This window comes from Podarcis bocagei, assembly GCF_964188305.1.
Source record: "Podarcis bocagei genome assembly, chromosome: 12".
NCBI classification, from domain to species: Eukaryota; Metazoa; Chordata; class Lepidosauria; order Squamata; family Lacertidae; genus Podarcis; species Podarcis bocagei.
The window spans coordinates 28725720-28748903 of NC_138137.1; the positions used below are offsets into that span (position 1 = coordinate 28725720).

At 45.2% G+C, this 23184-nt stretch overlaps 2 protein-coding genes and 1 long non-coding RNA gene across 7 annotated transcripts in view; 1 reads left to right on the forward strand and 2 right to left on the reverse strand.

The window, feature by feature from the left end:
- Positions 1-4867, reverse strand: part of TSPAN13 (tetraspanin 13) — a 20158-nt gene extending 15291 nt beyond the window's left edge. The window contains exon 1 of the mRNA XM_081164961.1: positions 4595-4867. Within this exon, the coding sequence (XP_081021087.1) occupies positions 4595-4657 (63 nt within the window). The 5' untranslated portion in view covers positions 4658-4867. The remainder of the gene's footprint in view (positions 1-4594) is intronic.
- Positions 4867-22563, forward strand: LOC308570211. 4 transcript variants are annotated; one of them, XR_014000972.1, is made up of 5 exons: positions 4867-4970; positions 10308-10435; positions 16397-16456; positions 20413-20449; positions 21572-22563. It is a non-coding gene; the product is annotated as an uncharacterized lncRNA (long non-coding RNA). The 4 variants fall into 4 exon arrangements; XR_014000973.1 differs by adding an exon at positions 5538-5593 and having other exon boundaries at positions 4901-4970; positions 20413-22563; XR_014000974.1 differs by lacking the exon at positions 4867-4970 and adding an exon at positions 5036-5215 and having other exon boundaries at positions 20413-22563.
- BZW2 (basic leucine zipper and W2 domains 2) overlaps positions 19837-23184 on the reverse strand; it is a 45938-nt gene continuing 42590 nt past the window's right edge. For both annotated transcript variants that reach the window (XM_081164755.1, XM_081164756.1), the window contains exon 12: positions 19837-20280. In XM_081164755.1, coding sequence (XP_081020881.1) covers positions 20243-20280 — 38 coding nt within the window. In that variant the 3' untranslated portion in view covers positions 19837-20242. The remainder of the gene's footprint in view (positions 20281-23184) is intronic.

The window sequence follows — 23184 nt, forward strand, 5'->3', positions numbered from 1 at the left end:
GTCAGGGATGATGGGAACTGTAGTCCCAAAACATCTGGAAGGCCAAGTTTGGGGGTGCCTGTGCTAGTGATTCCTTCCCATCACCTATTACCTGATTCCCCCATCCCACTCCAGCCATTTTCAGCATGCAAAGCATGGTCCTCTACCCACTGAACGATGGCTCCTCACATACAGTCTGTATATATGAGCCTAACCTAGTGTTGTGAAGGTAAAACACTGCTTATATATGATTACTCTGCCATACAAGCCTGTTTACTCCGTAAGAGCTGTTGAGCAGACTAGTGTTTTTGTTGTTGTTTTTTTGAAGCACAACTGCAGGGAGGGGACTGACATTTTTAGGTCAGAGGGTCACAATCCCCCATGAAAACCTTCTGGGCGAGTTGGAGCGGGAGGTGGGGGACCTGCCAGTGTGGCAGGCAGGGCCAGAAGCAAAAGTAGGCTGGGTGAAAAATAAACAGGGGCAGAGCAAAGGATGTGACTCACCCTTGGACGGAAAGCTACATTCCGCCCATGCAAAAGTCAGGAGCTTCTAGATACACATCGCAGTTCAAGGACACATTCCAGCCAGGCAAAAGCACTTGAGGGTTTATGAGGAGTGTGGCCTGGGAGGACGCAAGGCCTAGAGAGTCCCAAGGGCCAGTTCCAAAGGCCTGGAGGGGTCCTTCGGTCAAAGATTCCCCACCCCTGCACAACTGGACACAGCAGAGGGCTTTCTCTGTGCCCCCGCCAAGATAGTGGGACTCCCCCAGGAGTGTATTCCTGCAGACATTTAACACACCCTGTTAAGATCTTTTCAAGGGATGGATACCACCCACCCACCCCATCCTGTTTTTAGGCAGACAGGTACAGCAGATAACAAAGTTATTGCTCTTCCGTTGTTTAATTGTAGTGTTGTTTTATTTTCCTCCCAGAATTTCATCATAGAATCCTAGAGTTGGAAGGGATCCTGTGGATCATCTAGTAGTCCAACCCCCTGCAATGCAGGAATATGCAGCTGTCCCACACGGGGATCGAACCTGCAACCTCGGCGTTACCAGCACCACGCTCTAACCAACAGAGCTGCTCCAGCACAACCTGAAATTATCATTTACATTATTGCAGGCCACCCTGAGTGCTATAAAGAATGCCGCGATTCTTCTAGTTAATTAATTTCAAAAACTACTCAAGCGTCCGGATTTTTAACCAGTATCAAATTTTAACTTCAAATGGCTGCAGTAATCCCTTGGAAATCCTTAAATAGCTCTCCGGAGTCCAGCATTATTCAAACACCTTGTTTACCAGTCTCCTTGATCTTGTTCCCCTGCCTACTCCAGTTCCCTGCTCCAAGTACTGTACATAAAGGCAGATAATCAAACTGAGCTGACAGGTGAAACTTATACGTCCCGTAATTAAATGCCTAGCAGATGACGAACGGCCAGACCCAGAGATGTTCCACACATTACATGGCAAGATATGCACCTTTGCCATGGTTACATCCTTGCCCACAGTGTCCAAATCACACACATGTATCCGCGATGGTCTCACATGTTTGTGTCAGGATGTAGTATACGGTGTGGCTTTTGACATATTACGAAGAACGTCCTTGGAAGGGATACACCCCTGGCTGACATAGCATAATCAGCTTTTTCTTTTTCTAATAGCATAGGTGAGATCCTGCTCCATTGTATCCACCCCAGGCTTTCCTCTACTCCTCCAGTCAGTCAGCATCTCATACCACGTAACACTCTAAGGCAGCCTTTCTCAACCTTGGGTCCCCGGATATTGTTTGCCTTCATCCCTGACCACTGGGTCCTGCTAGCTAGGGGACATCTGGGGACTCAAGGTTGAGAAAGACTGCTCTAAAGTCTCACTGGCATATTTTTAGGTGACTGTCTCCTCTGTTCTATTTTGGCTTCCCCCCACCCTGAGGGGGAAGAAGTCCACCAGTTACATTAAAATCTTGGATATGTCCATCAATGTCTATGGTGAACTCTGCTCTGTCCCTGGGGACATTTTTCAGTGTGGACCAAGGAAAGACCTATGCAAACAATGTGATGATTCTTTCTACATATCTTTTTTGCCTCCTTTCTTTCCCGCCACTTCAGTCTATTCCCCCTCCAACTCAGTTGTCAGTATGCTTCCTCTCAGACTCTCAGGATTATGCACTGCCTTAACTTTTCCGATTCCTTTCAGCTTTCCCTTTTTAGTTTGGTTCCTTTTGGATTTTCCTTTTAGTTCTTTTCCTTTAAAGTTTTTCTTTTTTTCTTTTTAAAGCTACAAACATTGGCATTGCTCCAGGTCTAGGGGTACCTCTCTCTTGACCATGACTGATGCTGGTAAGTGAAAACATGGGAAGACTTGAAGCAGTATTATTCTCTAGGGCAACAATGCTTGAGCTTGTTTTTTTAGGATGCAATTCAGAAAGTGATGTTACTGCATTGCAGGACTAATATCGTTTCCCAAAGGTAACCATCATAATTTACAGGGCCGTCTTTACTTAGGGGTGCAAAGGGTGCAGGGCACCCAGGTGTCGAATTCTGGGGGGCGCCGAATGTAAACCTACTGTATACCGGTCCCTCTTGATTGGCAGCAGTGAAAAGCAATGAAACAAAAGTCCCCCCCATTACTCCATAGCATCAAATATTCCCGACGAATCAGGAAACAAAAACATTTTTTTCAACTCCATTTTAAAGTCATTTAAGCTACATATGACCCAGTGTCACATTTTGCAACAGCAATTTCTGTAGGTTAACTGTTTAAACATGTTTCACTTCCAGGTGGATATCATGTTGTACAGTATTTTATCCTGTTCTATTTTGATATGGTCTGTGCCCTAATTCCAGTGCTTTTTGGGGGGAGTGGGGGGCATACTCAGAGGTAAGTAGTACCAGCACCTTTTTCTTCAAATGTTAAAAGTATGGCACTTGCTGTAAGTACCAGCACCATTTTTTCCTAGAAAATAATAATGACTGATTAATTATGTTCAGTCCTAAATTACTGTTGTGCTATAGCAGTCCTCAGTCTTTTGGGGGCTGGAGACATATTTAGAAGCTTAAGGAACTTCCACTGGCAGCTCAAAATACCCATTTTACAGAAGAAACAGTGTCTGAGGTGGCTGTTGTGCCCATGGGCACCATCTTGGAGACCCCGGCACTATATGAAGTAACAGCAAAGACTGTAAAGCATTTTGTAAAGTAAAGTAATTCTGGCCCACTTAAGTGCCATAAGTTCCTACTTCTGGCTCAGTTAGCCAGATGTAGCTTCCACTGATTTCAGTGGAGCTCACTTTCAAATAACTGTGCTTGGGATACATACCAGCAGTTTTGCTTTTTAAAAAACAAACAAAACTTTTGTCCAACCTAAAGTCCCAGTCAAAACACAGAGATACAGGGCATCTTAAACAGATTAAAGAGTTCATTGCTGCCACATCAGGGAAACAAAGAATAAAAGCTGTGATCACATGGCTTATAAGCAAGCTTCCTAAACAAAAGCACAACACCTAAACTGAGGAGGAAATTACTTCTCTTTATGTGTTTTAAAGTGAAAGGGATTGAATACGAAAAATAGGTTCAAGAGATTAATAAAGCCTGTGGCATTCAAAAAAATATATCAACGTAATCAGAAATGTAAGAGACCATTTTCCATAGTATTGATACGTTACTATTTTGCAACAACAAAACAAAAGGGGGAAAGCAAGGCAGGCAGCACAATGTCTACTCAGTTCCATCCAGTTCAGTGAAATTTACTCCCAGGTAAGTGCTAGAAAGGATTGCAGCTAACATCCTGCAGCACCTTGGAAACTAGGGAGTTTATAAGCTTCACGGGCAGAATTGACTTCCTCACCTGGCAGGTGTAGTAAACATGGCATGTAAAGGGTAAGATCTAAGGGGGAAAGCTAGATTTAGAGTTTACCTGCTGCCTGGCCCAGTTCTTTTTTTTAATATAAGGCTACGTCATGGAAGATTTTCCAGCTCAATATGACCCACCGCACCCCTTTTGCCATTTTCTCCTGGCAGGTGTCTGCTTGTTCCTGGAAACCGATGCCTAGCAGGCAGAAGCTCAACAAGTGAAGCTTCCCCCACTCTTGGGAGGGGGAGAGACCACGCTGAATTATTACTGCCTGCTTTGCAGTCGTGTTAACTGCATAGGGGCAAGGTGGGCAACCTCGATGGGGGAAATTTCAGCGCTACCCCAAAAAAACCAAGCGAGGAGTTCGCTTCCGGAAAAGGGAACCCCACCCCCACCCCCCAAAAACAGGCTTGTGGCCACGCAGCCCTTTACACCGGCGTCAAGACGGAGAAAGGGAGGCGCTTCCCGGAGCGGATTGCAAGCTGCCCCCTTCCTCCGCCTCACCCCAACAGGTGCAGCCGGCGCGCCTAAGGGGCCGGGCGGCTTTTCTGGGGCCGTTGGCTACCGGGTTTCCCAGGCCAACTCGGAAGGCTCCGCTTGGCGACCGCCCAGGCCTCAAAGGTGGCCCTTGCCCGACCCACCGGAGAAAGGGAGAGGTGGGGCCGATTGCCTCCGGGCAGCGAGGGAAAAGAGGCGCGCCAGGCTCCCCGCGTGGGCCAGGGAGGCGCGCCCCGCCCGGCTCCCCCCGACGTGCGCCTCCACTCACCGTATAGAGCAGGTTGAGGGCGCACAGGCAGTTCTTGGAGCAGGAGAAGCCGCCGCAAACCATCGCGCCTCTGCGCTTGTGGCCGCCGCTACTGCGGCGATCGCCTGCCGATCGAGTAGATTTCAATAGCTGGGGGTGTGGGGTGTGGATCTACTCTACCCCACCCCCCTCTTTGGCTATCTGAGGAGCGGTCCTCAGCTGCCGGAGGAGCGCACGCTCCTGGCAGAAAGGATCAGACGCGGTGAGGGCGGCGGAGAAGCCCCTGTTTCCCAGCGAGCTGGAAGAAGCGGCGGCTGCACCAGCTATGGGAAGCTCGAGGGGGCCGGGCCAGGAGCAGCAGCAGCGCGCGCCCATTGGCTGGCCGGAGGAGACAAAGGTAAAAATATGCAAATAGGCGCCCGGCCCGCTGACCCGGCGGGGGCCGAGATCCGGGAAGGGAGGGGCGCCTGGATCGTGGCTGCGCGCGGGGAAATGGGAGAGCCAGAGGCGCCCCGAAAGCCAAACAGGCGCACGCCCATTTCTGGTTGCTCCAGGAGAGGAGGGAGCAGCTAAGAGCACCGGCGTCAAAAAGAGCTTTGCGCCATTTTCTGCTGGTTCGTGGGTTTCCAGTGATCCACCACGGTGGAAGGCCAACGTGGTGCCCTCCAGGTGGTGGTGGGCTCCAGGTCCAATAGTCAGTGGGGATGGGATGGAATCCAATAACATCTGGAGGGCACCAGGTTGGCTACTCCAATCAGTTGCCTACCATCTGTTCTAATCAATCACCTTTGGTTGTGTGCAATCTAATCCATCAGTCAATCAATCAGCCTTCAGGAAATCGTATGGGTCTCTGTTCTTTCTGAAGGAATAGGTGCATCCCAATAGTTATCTGGACCATTGTTTAAAATATGTTGGAGGTTGAATTGTTGCATTTTGAAACTGTTCTTATTTTTTTATATGCCAGGTTCCTTGCCACCCTGAGACTGAAGGCAGCATCGACATCATCAAAATAAAATTTTGGTTATGGTGGAATGCTATGGGTTTTTTGGGGTGGGGGTGGTAAACCTCTTCGACTTAGAAGTTTGATTACAATCAGGCAGCTTATAAATGTAGGGGAAATATGTGTGTTTACTCAGAAGTAAGCCCCACTGTGCTCAATGCAGTCTACACTCCAGTAATGGTGTTTAGGATTTCAACCATTGTAACAACCTGTCTCGGGCTATCTTAGCTACGACAGCACCCTTAACAAAGTTCAGCTCCCAGAATTCTTTGAGGGAAGCCATAACTGTTTGGTGTCATAGTGCTATAAATGTGTATTATGCATATGGCCAAAATGATTACTACTGGACTTTCAGTCTCTATATTAACCAACTCCCAGAGTTCCACTTCTGCCATGTATTTGACAACCTTTATGAACTCTGTACTCCATTATGCAGTTGGTCAATATAACATGAACGGTCATGAGTATCTGCACACTCGAGGCGTTTTATTTCAGTGAATCGCCCAGCTAGCTAGGGTGAAAAGATAAAGGCCTGTGTCAATATTTGGAGTGGCAAGTCCACAGTTTAAAGAGCAAGCTGGCACAGATGCTACGTCATGCACAAGTCACATTTCATGCAGCAAAGTCAAAAGGAGGGAAATGCACAGGGACGCGGACTTAGAAAAAATATTGGGGGGGCCCGGGAAAGCTCATGAATAATAAATAAGCTCATGAATATGCAAATAAAGTGGCTCCGGTCCTAAATAGGGCAAGCCACGCCCCCCCAGCCAGCCGATTGGCTGGCTGGGAGGTGTGGCCAGTCGGGATTCCCCTGTTCTCGCGGGATTTCCGGCAGTGCCTCCGATTAGGGCGCGCGGCTGGCTGGCTGGCGAAGGAGCAGGTGAGGAGGAGGCGCTCTGCTGAAAGGGCGCCCGCCCGAGATTATTGGGGGGGCTGAGCCCCCCCCAAAAATTTTTTGAGGGGGCTCGAGCCCCCTCAAGCCCCATGGAGTCGGCGCCTATGGAAATGCAATAGGTAGAAAGTTGTAAGTAGGCTGCCCAGCTGCAAAGGATAGAACATATTCATAGAATCATAGAATCATAGAGTTGGAAGAGACCACAAGGGCCATCGAGTCCAACCCCCTGCCAAGCAGGAAACACCATCAGAGCACTCCTGACATATGGTTGTCAAGCCTCTGCTTAAAGATCTCCAAAGAAGGAGACTCCACCACACTCCTTGGCAGCAAATTCCACTGTGGAACAGCTCTTACTGCTCTTACTGTTACTATTCGAACTGGTTTGAGAAGCATTATGGATGAAACATGTATGTGGGTGAAAGGACAAAAGCCAGGGATACCTGGCTTACTAATATAGTACAGTGGTACCTCTGGTTACATACTTAATTCGTTCCGGAGGTCTGTTTTTAACCTGAAACTGTTCTTAACCTAAAGCACCACTTTAGCTAATGGGGCCTCCCACTGCTGCCACGCTGCCAGGGCACAATTTCTGTTCTCATCCTGAAGCTTAACCCAAGGTACTATTTCTGGGTTAGTGGAGTCTGTAACCTGAAGCGTATGTAACCCAAGGTACCACTGTACATGTGAAAAGGATCTAGGGGTCTTGGTGGACCACAAGCTTCACATGAGTCAACAGTGTGATGCAGCAGCAGCAAAAAAAGGAGGAAAAAGCTAATGCAATTCTAGGTTGCATCAACAAAAGTATAGTGTCCAGATCAAGGGAAGTCATAGTACCACTCTATTCTGCCTTGGTCAGACCACATCTGGAATACTGTTTCCAGTTCTGAGTATGACAATTTAAGAAGGATGTTGACAAGCTGGAGTGTGTGCAGAGCAGGGCAACCAAGATGACCGAGGGTCTGGAAACTAAGCCTGATGAGGAACAGTTGAAGGAGCTGGGTGTGTTTAGTTTGGAAAAGAGGAGACTGAAGGAAGATATGGTAGCTGCAGTGGACCCACCACTTATTACCACCAATTAATAATGCGGCAGACCCACTCCTACTAACTTCCCCCAATTAAATATAGTGCACACACCTTACGGTACACCAACTAAACACATTTCTACAATTTACCACAGATTATCTAGTGGGGGACTTGTGTGAGGGAAAACTTGATGATTTAGACTCTAAAGAAAAGCTTTATTAAACAAAAAGAAGTTTATGAAATGAAGTGAGTCAAGAAATGCGTTCTTTCAGGTAGAAGTTAACTTATTTACTTTAAGTAACTATGAGATGACTCAGTTTTAAACACAATACTATAGGAACAACTCTTCGTAAACTTCAGTTACAAAAAAATCAGGTGTTGACACTTCAGGTGGTAAATATCCAGGTTTCTAGAATGGTTGGTAAAATGCTTGACTCCATTTCTGTCGCTTAGATATTACAATTAAATACTTTTGACACTATCCTGCTTCCTTTATAGCTTAATACTTTGATTCACTTCTCCTCAGTTACCCACTCTTTTAACAACCCTACACCTGAGGTATTTTCAGACCCAGGAGATCACCTCACCCCTTGGGCTAGGAGTCTTCAATACCTAGAAGAACTCTCCCGTCCTGGCTACACTGACACCCAGGTAGTCTGCATTCCCACAAGATCTACCTTTCCCGGTTCACTCACAGCCTTCCCCGGACACTCCTGTCTCTATATCTTTCCCAGACCCTCAACCTATCCCTATCCAAGCTGCAAGACTCTGTCCTCTCACTATAGATAGTCTCCTCAGTGTGTAAGTTGAACTTCACTCAGAACCAGTTCTCCTTATCTCATTCCCTAATTCCCAACTCCAATCAAACCATATTTCTTAACCTGAACCTTTGCCCCTTCTCAAAACTAAACCCCTGTCTAAACTTCTCCCTCAGAAACTGCTCCTTTTATTCTTCCCCCCCAAAGTGACTCTGTAGCCAGTCCGTGAGAGGCTCCAGCACACTGGTGGAGTTTCAGAGGAACTGCATCACCAGACTCTGCTGTCCATCACAAAGCCATCTTCAAATATCTAAAAGGCTGTCACGTAGAAGATGGAGAAAGCTTGTTTTCTCCTGCTCTGGAGGGTAGGACTCATACCAAGTTACCAGAGAGAAGATTCTGACTAAACATTGGGAAGAACTTTTCTGACAGTGACAGCTGTTGTGACAAGAGCTGGTGGACTCTCCTTCCTTGGAGGTTTCTAAGCAGTTGTTGTTTAGTCGTGTCCGACTCTTCGTGACCCCATGGACCAGAGCACGCCAGGCACTCCTGTCTTCCACTGCCTCCCGCAGACCAAACTGCGGGAGGCAGTGGAAGACAGAAGTTAGATCATATATGACCTAGATGAGATTCCTGCATTGCAGGGCGTTGGACTAGATGACCCTCAGCTTCCATTTCAACTCTACAATTCTGTGATTCTATTATTCCTCTTGTTGAGAGCCAGAGTAGGTAGCAGTTGTGCACCTGATCCACACTGGGCTCCTGGTGTGCTTCTTTGATGTGACATTCTGCACTGGTTTATGCATGTGAGATGCGCTCTCTTTTTTTAACTGGTCCATTATTCTGAGTGCAATAAAACAATGTAGGAATGCATGCAAGGAACTGCCATCCTGTAAGCATGAAGCTGTTCACTGGGATCTATGCATTTTCTGAAATGGGACTGCAGTGCTAAATCTTTTATCTGTAAGAACGTGCAAATTTGAGTTTTAAGGTACCGTAGTTTACAAAAAAAGATCTGCTGTCTAGACATATTGACACAACTTCATAGCCTTTCCTGCAACTCCGATACTTTACACAAGCAGATGATTTGGTGGAGCCAGCAGAAAGGCAGAGATCAAATAACCAGAGTCATGTTCCCTTTGTCATGGCTCTGAATTTTTCAGCATCGCCTTCCACTGTCCTGGTCCCTTTCCATCATGCATTATTAAGAGGGGACCCCCTCCCCCAACTGACTGGTAGTCTTCTTCTCACCTCACCTGGGGTTGGGGGGAGCAAGCAAGAATTGGGGAGAATTGGGAGCAAGCAACTGAAAATAACGTTTGCAACATCACATTTTCACAGGCACAAATAACTTTTGTGTGTGTGAGGACAGTTTCACTCTGCAGACTGCAAAGTTTAGGAAGCGAAGTAATGACAGCTGGGGGTTAACTTTGTACTATGAGTCCAAATATATTTTACCCACTTTGTTTAATCTGATAGAGAGAAGTCACATTTCCCCCCAAGACTCAAACAAGTTGCTGGGGAAATTCTACCCCTTCCTTCGTGAAACCCAGCCTTACACACTTATTTACCTGGAAGTAATTCCCATTGAGCTCAGCAGAGCTTAATTCTGAGCAGAAATAGTTAGGATTGCAGTGCAAAATTAGTGATTGTTATCAGAAACCACATGTGTGTATGTGTGCAAGATTCAGCTTTTGGCACGCAACTGCGCATGTTGATGGACAGCAAGCAACAGACAAATGGTCAAGATAAACCTGGTTCACCCAACCCCACTGAATATACTTGTAGCTGCACATAATATTTTTGCACACCCACAAAAGTGATGCAAAGCCTATGGTGCAAATACTCTAAGACAGGTGGTGCTATGTGTCAGATGCAGCGCATGTGTCTTCTTCCCAAGGCTGATATTTTATGCATAGCACAGTTCTTTTGCACTCACGTAATATTGCTGCTGCAAGCAGACTTGCAGTGTCTGTATTCTTCTTGCTTGCTTGCTTGCTTTGTTTTGAGTCTCCTTCATCCCTGCTCCGTCTCACGCACAGTCCTTGTTTCTTTCAGACCCCTTTGTTGTCTTTCAATGGCATCGCTGGCAAGTGGACAATATATCTAAGCAGCGGGAATCATCGCTTCCATGGGAAAGGGCAGCAACTTTCCCCTGGTGACCCCCATGGCTTCTCTGGCTATCTGTGAGTGAATTGAGCAGACGAGTGAAGCTGTTAGGGTATTGGGGTTCAGGACTCAATAACCCGTGGGTTCTGCCTGGACAGCACAAGAGATCCAGTTGTCAGTCAAACAGGACATTTTTGCATACCCTCCAACATTTTTCCAGTAATAATAGGGACATTCTAAATAATAATAATAATAATAATAATAATAATAATAATAATAATAATAATAATAATTAATACCCCACCCATCTGACTGGGTTGCCCCAGGGATTCTGGACAACAAACATATATAAAAACATAATAAAACATTTTTTAAAAACTTCCCAATACAGGGCTGCTTTCAGATGTCTTTTAAAGATTGTATAGTTACTTCTTGGTTTGGGGTTCACATAACTCCATATGCGCTAACGTTTCTCCGATGAAAATAGGGACATATAGTAGAGGGTGAAATACCCAAGAAAGTGCTTATTCTTTTCCTCTACGCAGTAACAGCGGCCAGAATAATTTATGCCCAAAGGTGGAAGGACGAAAATAGTCCCACAAAAGGAGACTGGCAGAATAAGCTAATAGAATGTGCTGAGCTAGCGATGTTGATTGCAAAGATAAGAAATCGGGATGAGTTGGATATAAAAGAAGAGTGGAAATACTTTGGCGAATATTTAAAGAAACATAACAATCAGATAAGCTTCCAAGTGGGGTTAGATATATGAGCAGCAGTTAAAAATAAGCAGAAGAGGGCTGGTAATTGAGGCGATGCAGCTCAACAAGGACTAAATAAGACCCCCACAGAGCGATGTGTGGGGGAGCCAAAGAGTGTAAGATAAACAATGACAATTGTATAATTGATGTACTAAGATATGTTAAATGCATAAATAAAAGTGTGTGTGTAAATAGGGACATACTAAGGAATTTGGGTGGGACGCGGGTGGCGCTCTGGGTAAAACCTCAGCGCCTAGGACTTGCTGATCGCATGGTCGGCGGTTCGAATCCCCACGGTGGGGTGCGCACCCGTCGTTCAGTCCCAGCGCCTGCCAACCTAGCAGTTCGAAAGCACCTCCGGGTGCAAGTAGATAAATAGGGACCGCTTACCAGCAGGAAGGTAAACGGCGTTCCGTGTGCTGCGCTGGCTCGCCAGATGCAGCTTGTCACGCTGGCCACGTGACCCGGAAGTGTCTGCGGACAGCGCTGGCTCTGCGTTATTTGGCGGGAGAACGGCATCACAACATTCTGAGAAGTGCAAATTTTGAAGCACAATTGCGCTTCAGTCAAGTATCAGTTGCAAACAAAATCAGATTTCAACCCCATCCCTGGCGAGTCTCATTTTCTTATTTTTGTACCTATTATTTTTAACACTAGGCTAAACTCCTGTCAGCTTGTCAATACCAGGGAGCCTATTCAGCTGGAAGCAAACTGTCGCAGCTCGCCTTGCAGGTGACAAATCCCCCAGCACAGCACCAGATAAGACAGATTGCAACCTGACTTCCCAATCTGAGCCTCTCTGGTTGGTGACAGGCTGACATCACCCAGCAATATAGCAACAGCTGATGGGGAAGCGGAAAAAACGAGACCCACTCACTGTTAAATAAAACATCACCAGTTGAAAAGGAAGGTCTGCTTAATGAGCTCGAAGGAGCTGGAGAAGCATTTAGCAGCCCAGAAGGCCTCCTGCTGTTCTTCCATATGGTTTCAAAAGGCACATATCCTCTCATATCTCCGCGCCTGCTCCAAGAAACGTAGCTGTCTAAAAGAACCAGAAGAGTGTGAAATAATCCTATTTTAACCCATCAAGCAGCTTGGCGTGGCCTACAAAGTTCTCCGCTCCTGCTTTCTTTTATCTTCACAACGACCCTGTGAGGTAGCGCAGGCTGAGAGAGAATTAACTGGCCCAAAGCCACCCAGTGGGCTTCGTGGCTAAACAAAAGCTTTGAACTCTGCTCTCTTCACTTCCACCCCCCTCCATTCTCATCTGTTTCAGCAGTGGTTCCCAGACTTTTTGGGGGGCACAGTAACCCACAAGTCTGAATTTACTTGGGATGGAGACCTGTTAATTTATTGTCACATTAATTTTGGAAGCGCACATAGAATTGTAGCTGGAACCAAGTACCGTTTTGGCTTTACCCCTCTCAGAACGCCCTTACTGTACGTCCTGGTCATTGTGTACCATCGTTATTGAACAGAATTAAAGGATATTCAGGATTATCGGAGTTGCTTTATATTTCACTCCCCTCTCCCATTTTCTTTTTTGTCTGATGCTGCTTAAAGAGCAACCCAAGGCACAAGTGTAAAGCAAGCAAGTGAAATTAAGCTATGGTAAAGTTATGCCAGATCAAATCTCCATTTGGCAGCTTGGCTGCAATGGCGTAGCAAGGTCAGGTGGTACCCGGTGTGGAAAATTTCTTTTCACACACCTCCTACCACACACATTGAAATCTAGTTGGACTCCCAAGAGACTGTGATCTACTTAGAGTATAAAAATACTGGCTGTGATCTACCCATTGTCATTACCAGGAGTTGTTGAACTTCTTTTAGGGAAGGATTGACCAAAGTTCTTGAGCTTTTTATAGGGGAGGGCCAAAGTTCGTATCGTATTGTAAAACCTTTATTGTTATCACATACAACATCCAAAACAAATCAATACAGAATTACCGCTTCCCCAGTGGCACAAAATATTTGCAAAAGAAAGGAGGCAGAACAGTCTATCGTCATATCTCTTGGTCTCCAGGGAGATCAGACGTCTGCAGTGTATTTCGATGACAAAAAACCAAATAGAGATATTTAGCCACTAACTTGGTGAGCTCCTGATCATTCCCCAGTAATAGAAAATGTTGGCCAACGTTGTTGAGCTATTTTTAGGGGAGGGTTGGCCAAAGTTGTTGAGCTTTTGGTGGGGGGATGACAGGGTTTGGGTCCTGACTTGAGGAAGCTTCTGCTTCTCCCCTGACGGAAGTCCAGCTGTCATTAAATGGTGCTGTATAGCATTTGAAAAAAGGACACGGTGAGACAGCAGTATTTTCTGGATGGAGGGCAGCTCCTTTCGAACTTCTCTCCTCTCCGGTCTCTTTTATTATCCTTTGTTCTCTCCTGTCACATGGCCGTTTGCCAATGTCTCACGTTATCTACATCCGGTCATGGCTTTAACCCACCCATTCCCATATAAGGTTATTACTGCCCAGAGGGGGGGACATAACTCCATATAAGGTTATGCACTTAATACACTGCAAGGCACGGACATGCAGGTCACCGAGGTCAGCGAGGCACCAGGTGGCGCTACAAGCCTTTGCCATGACTTCATGGCTCCCACACTCCCCTCCCCTCCACTCTCTGCTTGTTTGCTCGCCAGCCTCCTTCCCTTCATTTCCCTGTCTGCCTGCATGCCCACTGCAGCAGCCCAGGAGAGGGGGACTGTCAAAATGAAGGGGGAAGACCGCCACCCCCTTCCCCTGATGGCTCTGGGTAGGTGGGAGTCATGGGCTGGTGGCGCACTGAATGTCACCCCCCCCCATGATGACACCTGGTATGGTCCGCTCTTACCCTGCTCTGCCCCTGATTGGCTGTTGCTGCTGCTCCGCCAAACCCTGGCGGGGTTGTGGGGAGCCTTTACAGGAGTGTTCTGTTCTGGATTGCTGTGTCATGTATCCAAACTAAATGGGTTTAAGAGCCCACCCTAGGACTGTCCCTTCTGAGGGATTTACACTGGGCATCCTGTTTGTGGGTTTTCCACAAGCATCTCAAAGGCTTGTTTTCTTTACGTCCTTATTCTAAACTTCTCATCCTAGCAGGTCTTGCCATAGGATTACCCCCACAGATTGTTAAGAGCAGGGCTTTTTTCTCAGGGGGACTCATTTCTGGCACCTCTCAGGTGGGTGCCATTGCCATTCCAAGAGAAAGAGGGAGGTGTTCGTGGTGAGTTCCGGCACCTCTTTTTCCAGAGAAATAGCTCTGGTTAAGAGGAAAGCATTTTAATGAAACGCCGACCAAACTGAATGCCTTGGATGAAAAGCAGCACATAAATGTGGTAGATAATTAAGAGGAGAATAAATAAATATCTGACTTCATTTTAACTTGATAGTGAGAGCCCAACCACTGAATGGCAACTGTGATGTGTTTAGGTTCAGATGACTTGAAATATAAATGGAATCTGCATGTAACACCCAGTAAGTCACACTAGAGGGCACAGAGAGTCTACTGTATGTGTAGAATACTGCCTGACTAGCTTCCAGCAAGGGAAAGACTTTCCCATGCAATAAATAAACGAGCAGGTTTCACAAAGTTGCTGTTTCCAAGTGCAGGGTTTAGATAATATGCAGGATCAGTTGCTTTGCAATTAATGAGACTTCAAACTAAATAGAACCCAAACTTTTTTTTTTATTTCACCAAAGGCTTCAGTGCAATTTTTATTCTGGCTGGTTTGTATTAGATTAGGAGCAAAGCAAGTCCAAAGAAACCACAAACTTCATTTATCGGCAGATCAGAATCAAGCTGCAGCTAAAAGATCTGGGCTAAGGCTTATGCCTGTGAAGATGTTCATCCAATGCTCATCCACTCTATTTAAATAAATAGTCCATGCTTCCTCCTCAAGGTAGATAGCTAAGAAACAGCAAAACTCTAGCGGAGATTATTATGTTAAAATGCAATGCAGCTTAACACACCATGGCATCTTAGTAATCATAGGAGTTGTGTGCCTGCCTCTTCCATTTTCCTCATCCATTATTTTTGTGTGTTGACTGGGGCTGATGAGTCCAACAACATTTAGAAGACCACAGGTTCCCCGCCCCCACTATAAGGGAAGCCAGTATTCTTATCCCCATGTTGTAGATAGGGGTCAGAGGCTGAGAAAAAGGCTCACCTCAGGCAACTCACTCTGTTCATGGCAGAGACGAATATTTCATACATACAGAGTGCACACTCTGCTACCCCAGGTCTGTGTATAGGAGCTGCATAAGGGCTGATCTTGTGTGGCTCATGTTCATTTCAGTTAAGTTTGCACAAATAGTTTGTGCCCAGTAGGTCAGAACTATTGCCAGTCTCCATGACACCCAAATTCTGCCACCTGAAGCAGCTATATTATCATGTCTCATGGTAGGGCCAGCTATAAGAGCCCTTTAGATATCTGGTTCAGGCAACCCATGTATCATTCCTAACCATGGTTCAGTGATGATATCAGCGTAGCTAATTTGTAACCAAACATGATGAATGAAAGCTCCTTTAGTATATCTTACACTTTATAAAACCCCATGGCTGTCAGTGTTTTGTGGGAGGGATTTTAGCACATACTGGGAAAATTAGGTTAAAGTGCCCTAGCACAACAAATTCACTTTAAAAGGGAAGTGGACTGTTTGCAGTTAGGAAAGTGATGGGGGAATGCATTGAAAAGTGTGAAATAAACAAATGATTAATAGGAAGATATATAATCACCCTACAAGTAAATCAGGATGAATGCTCATTGCCATATAACCTCCCTACAAACAACTCAGAACAAATGCTCAATGAAAACCGGATAGACTCTAACCGTTTCATAAGCTTTGTGCAAACAGATTTGGACAATTATTGAATGAACAGGTTGCCTGGTCTGGAAGAGTGGTCTAGTCTCCCATCTTCCAACAAGGAAGCAAATACAGTTCACAAATTGAGACCTTTGTTGAGGAAATGTTAGAAATTTGAGGAAGAAAGCCAACTATTTGAAGTCATGTCGATTTTGCAAAAAACTTGCATCCGCTTCCTTCCGCAACACCAGCATCCTAAGTCAAGATCTGTGTTTCAGTTAGTACTTTTCATCAAATATAGGCATCAGAACCCAGTTCAAATGAGGGGATATGAATAAGAACAAGTCGAAGAACAAAGCACCAGATGCTGACACTTTAGGGATTTCCTCTTAGTAACTTCTCAGGAAATTGCTACAGAAGCAGACATTTAATAACATCCATCCAGCAAAGCGACCCTTCTGCAGGATAATTTTCTATTCCTTCCTTTTTCTTACAGACTGCGCCATGAGTCAACAAAGGAGGCTTTAACAACCTTTGAGTGGAGTCGAACATGCAAGTATCCTTTTATGACTATTAGGAAGATCGGTTTCAACCAAATTAAAAAAGAAAGACCCTTTGTTTCCTTATAAACATATTTGTTTGAATAACGCTATTGCATGGCTTGGCACCAAGTGTTTGTGCATAAAAGGCTATTTGTCCTTGTCAGGGATGTAAGGATCCTCTGGACCCACTGATTCCTCAAGAGAAACACCAGGCGAGTTCTCTTTTCTACACTCTTCTGATGATGATGCTTCTTCCCTGTTTAAGTGCAGAGCAGCCATTGATATTTCACAGTCTGGGAAACAAACGTGAACACGCAGAGCAGGGTCTTTTGGGGAGGGCTACAATTCAGTGGTAACACCTTGCATGTTTTTACATGTGGCCCACTTCCTGTTGCTCCAATTAAAAGGATTGGCTAGCACTGAGACTATCCCCAGACCTGAGACTCTATACAAGACTGATGTAAATCACAGGTGAGCAACTTACACCCCACAGGGCCATGTTGAGGCCCTTGGTGCCACCGGAGTTCCTTTCTTTCTGCTCATTTCCTCATTGTTTTTCTGTTTATGTAGTTTAAGACTACATAAGGGGCATTTTAACACCCACCCACTCCCGTTTTATGGATTGGAGAAAAGAAGCTGCCTGAGAACAAATTGCAATGTAAAAGGTTGTGTATAAATGTGAGTAGCACACTAAAGTCAGGAAGAAATTACTTTCCCTGACTTTCTAGAACAGTAGCTGCATTGGTTTGTTGTATCTACATTATTTTAAATCTGCTGCATACTTTTTAAAAAGAGTAACCCCACCAAACCCAGCAGGGTTTACTTCTGAAGACAGCCATACAGGATTGGATATTCTAATATGTGGTAGACATGACAAAAATGGAAACAGGTAAATCTTTTTTTTCCTGGATCAGTTAATCTAGAACACTTGACTCTGGCTCCACCCATTGCCGTCAGACTACAAAAGGTTGCCCCCTCCTGGTCTAGCTGGACAATTATTCTGACGTAGTATAAAGCAGATTCCTATGCACTACTCTGTGTTTCACAATTGATTGTTTATATTTTGATATTTCAATGATGACTTTAAAGGAGTGGGGAAAATGGCTTAAGCAGCAAGGCGGATGTTTTGGTTTTTCAAAAATGGGTTTACAGAAGATGCCAGCAGGTCAGTTCCATCCAAAGCAAAAGCCAAATTATCTAGCCCATAGTTCTTCCCCCACTGCAGATGCCTGATGCTGTTTAGACTGCTCTGGCTAAAGGTAGAAAACAGGTACTCTTCAAGGTCCGCTAACATGCTCAAGATGTAATATATTGTGTGTGTGTGTGTGTGTGGATACATGCATACATATAATATATATGAGCATACATCATCTAGTATATAAACATACTCTCTGTGTGTGTGTGTGTGTGTGTGTGTGTGTATACACACACACACACACACACATATTTTATATATTTTATATATACATATAAATATATATACATATATATTTTATATATACATATAAATATTGTATATGTACTCTCTCCCCCCCCCCAAATACACACAACACACACACAAACTTCCGGACCGGATTACGTTCAACAACCAAGGTACGGATGTACCTTGAATCAGAAGCAGTGGGCTTTAATGGTTAAAGCCGTCTTCCAACCTGGTGCCCTCCAAATGTTTTAGACTACAACTCCCATCAACCTCAAGAGATGGTGGAAATTGTAGTCCAAAACATCTGGGGGACACCAGGTTGGGGAAGGCTGATTTCTATCCCACCATCGCACCCCCTTTTCAAGGCATATGCTGGCCTAATATCCACCGGGATCAGCTCAGCTGGCCGGGTCCTGGCTGAGCCAGGATTGAAGAGTTACGCTGAGGTCTCTCTCCAGATGAGGTGAAGATGACAGAGCTAAGCCGGCATAGCCTGGCTGCATTGGGAACCTCCTGGCTCAGCTGAAGATCTGCTGGATCCAGCCCAGCAGATCTCGCTGTAGGATCACTCCCTAACCATAAGTTGTATAACCAATCAATTACATTCGTATTAATTTTCACATGGGTAAATGCAAGTTGGTTTTTAAATAATGCTCCTGTGTTGTAGCAAGCATTGTCTTAACAAAAGGCTTTCCCCACCCCCCTCTTGTGAAAAGCGAATTGCCTCTTGAGATGATGCTTGCTACCAATTTACAAGTCCTTGTATTAAAAAATACAGTCATACCTCATGTTATGTCTGCTTCATGTTACGTTCTTTCAGGTCACGTCCCACGGCAACCAGGAAGTACTGGAAAGGGTTACTTCCGGGTTATGTCGCTCACGCATGCACAGACGCGCAAAATGATGTCACACGCATGCGCAGAAGTGGCGAATCACAACCTGCGCAGACGCTCCGCTGCGGGTTGCGTTCTTTTCATGTTGCGAATGGGCCACTGGAACGGATCCCGTTCGCAACCAGAGGTACCACTGTATTGTAGTTCTTTTTTAAAAAATAAAATAAAATCCTGCCAATTAATCAGTCAGTGTTTTAAGATTTATTTATTTAACATATACAGAAGTCTCTTAAAAGTTGTTTTAATCGATTATTATAACCAATGACAGGTTCAGATTAATAGAAATGGGTTTTAAGCTATATAGAATAGAATGAAAAACAGCAATGGATGACTTGTATGAGACAGGGCAGGGAATTCACAAAGTTGTTATTACTTATTTAAAAACAAAGCAACCCAAACTCAACTCTAATATAGGTGTTTTAGGGTTGGTAAACATGCTGTTAATGTTTCCATGTGGAAAGTTGTTTTTCCCTTTGCTGTAACACAGGACTAGGGGATCTGTGTTCCATCAGCCCCAACCGACATGGCCAGTGGATACAGATTATGAAGGTTGTAGTCCAGAAACATTTGGAAGGCCACAGGGTTCTCATCTCTCCTGGAATAGATAACCGCCACACATTTTTAATGGAAACCCTGCAAGGACCCAAAGAGTTTCGAACCCAGCACCACATGTTCCTAGAGCAGTCTGTCACGGGTGTAAAAATGATGATGCAGAGAGAGTCACACCAAGGAAGAAGCTTGCCATATTCACCAGGCGGAGCAGCCTTTGCCTATCTGGTTTCCTACAGATACTTCGGACTACAACTCCCATCATTCTCAGCCAGCTTGGTCATGCTTGCTAGGGCTGATGGGAGTTGTAGTCCAAAATACCCAGAGAGCACAAGGTTGGCAAAGCCTGAGGTAAAGTGTAGACTGGACCTTCCAAAACATCTGCCCAGAGTGGCTGGGGCATCTCAGTCAGATGGGCAGGGTGCAAATAGCAAAATTATTATTAAATCCTTCTGCAGAAGGTTAGCAGTAGTTAGTCACATGCAAGCCCACTTCTGAAGCAAAAGAAAAATGCGCAGAAACATGAAAGTAAGATTTTTAAAAGCCATTTAATTTCCCCAAAATGTGATTATGTCAAATCACACACAAGCAAATATTGAGCTACACGCACAGAACATCCCTATGGAGAAACACTGAAGTGTTCATATGTAGTACCTGAAGACTGTTAATAAAAAAGGAGTCCTTAAAGGATATTACTTCAGTTTTCCTATATGTTGTTTCCTTGCTGAATGCCTCTGCCTACAATAGTGTACAGGGCGCCAGAGGAAGTGTCTCAGCATTTAATGTCTCAGGGCTCCAACATTTTATTCTTCTAAACAAAAGGAAAGCCTAGCCTAGAATTTTCGGTATGACACTGGAGTAAGAGTCTTTCTCTTTGAACGGTACAAAATTCCGCAAGAAGCAGCCGGCCACAGCGAATACGTTTTGTGCTTTGTTCAGCCATCTTGGTTTTCTTCCCCTTCAGATTCGGATTCTGAGAGGTGAGAGAGGGAGGGAGGGAGAGAGAGCAGAGGAAAAGTGAAGATTTTTCTCCAACTATTAAAACAATTCATGTGGCAACATTTATACAGTTACTCCTTTAACAAGCCCCAAATGTTATTTTAAGGCTGGATCTACTACACACAGGGGGAAAACCACTATAAGTAAGTCATAAATTAAAGCATTATAACAAAAGGAAAAAAACACTCTATTAAAGTCGCGCAAAGTTTTGTGCTCTACAGCGCCATCTGGTGCCGCATGTTTATAATGCAGTTATAGTGTTGTAACATGGCTAATGTAGCTGAGTCCTCAATCAATGAATCAAATGCACTATATTGTACTGCAGCAGAGGTGGGAGATCTGTAGGCTTTCAGGTGTTATTGGGCTCCATCTTCCATCAACCAGCAAGTCAGGGATCATGGGAGTTGTAGTCCCGCAGCAATCCTGCACTAAGGAGACGAGACCCCTCCCGTAGCCCTTGGGACGAAAGGCTGTCTCCCCACTCTCATGCCCACTGTCTCTCAGTGGCTCCTCAGCATCCCACATGGAGGCTTGACCCCCAATGGCAGCAGCTTCTCTGGCACAAGAGATGGGACAAGTTGGTCTTACGCCACAAAGGAATAGAGCAGGCATAGGCAAACTCAGCCCTCCAGATGTTTTGAGACTACAACTCCCATCATCCCTAGCTAACAGGACCAGTGGTCAGGGATGATGGGAATTGTAGTCCCAAAACAGCTGGAGGACCGAGTTTGCCTATGCCTGGGATAGAGCCAAGATTCCCAATGCATCGGGGTGGCTCAAGATCTGCTAGTAGATCTCTGGGCAATTTGAAGCAAGGATCAACAAGGATCTCCCACTTCCCAGCTGTATAACAATGGCAACAACCAAATGATTCCTCCCCTAGACTGTATGGCTGCTGAACTGAAGGAAGCTGGGTGTGTGGTAGTTGGGGATGAGGGAGGGAGAGACACAGATCACATCAGTTCTGTTCAGTTCTGGTATTCACGGTAAAACCCTGGGCCAGATTATTAAAATTCTAAGCATATGTCTTTTGTACCTGGCTTTGGCTGGTGACTCTCAGGGTAATAATAAATCAACAACAACAACCACAACAACCTGCAAGCCTTCTCAGCAATATACTGTATCTGATTCACAGCAACACAAGCACATTTCAAAATGTGTATTAAACCAATTATCTCTTTCTTTCTCTTATATGTATGTATGTATGTGTGCATTTGACACATTCATTCTGATTTTTCAGAGCCTTCTCTTTATTCTGATTTCAGCTACACTTTCTGAATTTGCTAGAGGCAGATTAAAGACAGAATTCTCTGCAGAGGAAAGGGGGGGGAAAGCAGAGTGCCTGCTGTTTGCCAAAATACAAAAAAAGAAAGAAAGCCCCAAGATATTTTTAACTAAAAATAATGTTTCAGGGCTCTTTGACATTTCGGGACAGAATGTTTTTTTGCTAACATTTCTATCATTACAAGATCTTGACACAGGTTGTTACTCTCCACATCAATTCTAACAAGTATTGCCGTAAAAAATAAAATAAAAGGAGGGAACCAGCAACCTTTGATTGTTGATAGAAACGGACTAAAAGCAAATAATAAGCTTGGATTTTGCAGGGGAAGCAGGCAAGTCCTAATAATTATAACCTGCCAATCTCATGTGCAGCTAATATGGGATTAGTCTTCAAGGGGAGCTGCTTAAAGACTTTCTGCAGAAAGCAAAAATAACTCTCCATGGGTGGTCATCAGAAGAAAGGTGGGGGAGAAAGCAGCTCTTGGAACCAGAAAAACGACTCTGTATTACACAGTCCAACTCAGCTTCTACAGTTGAGTTGACGCCTTAAAATTACCTTTTTCCATTAGAGTTTTTCACTCCCAGTCACTCCCCTCCCTTTCTAACAGGACTCGTTTGACAAAGCAAGAGGAGTTTTGCCGATGGGTTTGAATCCATATCTAACCTTCAGTCCAGTGATTCTGGCAAATGTTCACAGATTTGTATGCAAACTGTGTGTCATGACACCTGTGTGTAGGTGTGTCGCACAAACACTCCCTGTGCTCCTCCCGGGGCTGGGAGAAGGTTAGTTTAACCTCTGGTTTGCTAGTAAATGGGACGCAAGTGGCGCTGTGGGTTAAACCACGGAGCCTAGGACTTGCCGATCGGAAGGTCGGTGGTTCGAATCCCCACAACGGGGTGAGCTCCCGTTGCTCAGTCCCTGCTCCTGCCAACCTAGCAGTTTGAATGCACGTCAGAGTGCAAGTAGATAAATAGGTACCGCTCCAGCGAGAAGGTAAACGGCATTTCCGTGCACTGCTCTGGTTCACCAGAAGCGGCTTAGTCCATGCTGGCTCCCTCGGCCAATAAAGCGAGATGAGCACATCAACCCCAGAGTCGACCACAACTGGACCTAATGGTCAGGGGTCTCTTTACCTTAACCTTGCTAGTAAAACTGAACTACTGTGTTGCAAAATGATGCACACCCAAAAGTGTGTTGCCAACATAAAAAGTGTGGAAAGCTCTGGGACAGTTTTTCCTTTAAGTGTTTGCAAAGGCCTGGCCAGTAGGATTCGCACTCACACACCTTAGCTAGGCAATTGGGCCACATCCGTTTCACAAGTGATTTGCCATAACGCACAAGGAGGTGCTGATTAAGACAAATCAAGAGTCTGGATCAAATCAAGAGACAAATCAAGAGTGGAACGGCTCATGCTGGTGAAGAGCTCTGCACATATTGGAGCCACACTGATCGTTTGGTTCAGGAACAGAGTAAAGTTAATGTTCCCATAGTTATCGCTGAGAAGCATGCTTCGTATCGCAGCTGAAATCATGCCCAATAAATGAGCTCCTGGTCGAAGCCCCTTCACCCCAAATACATATTTGTGGCATGAAA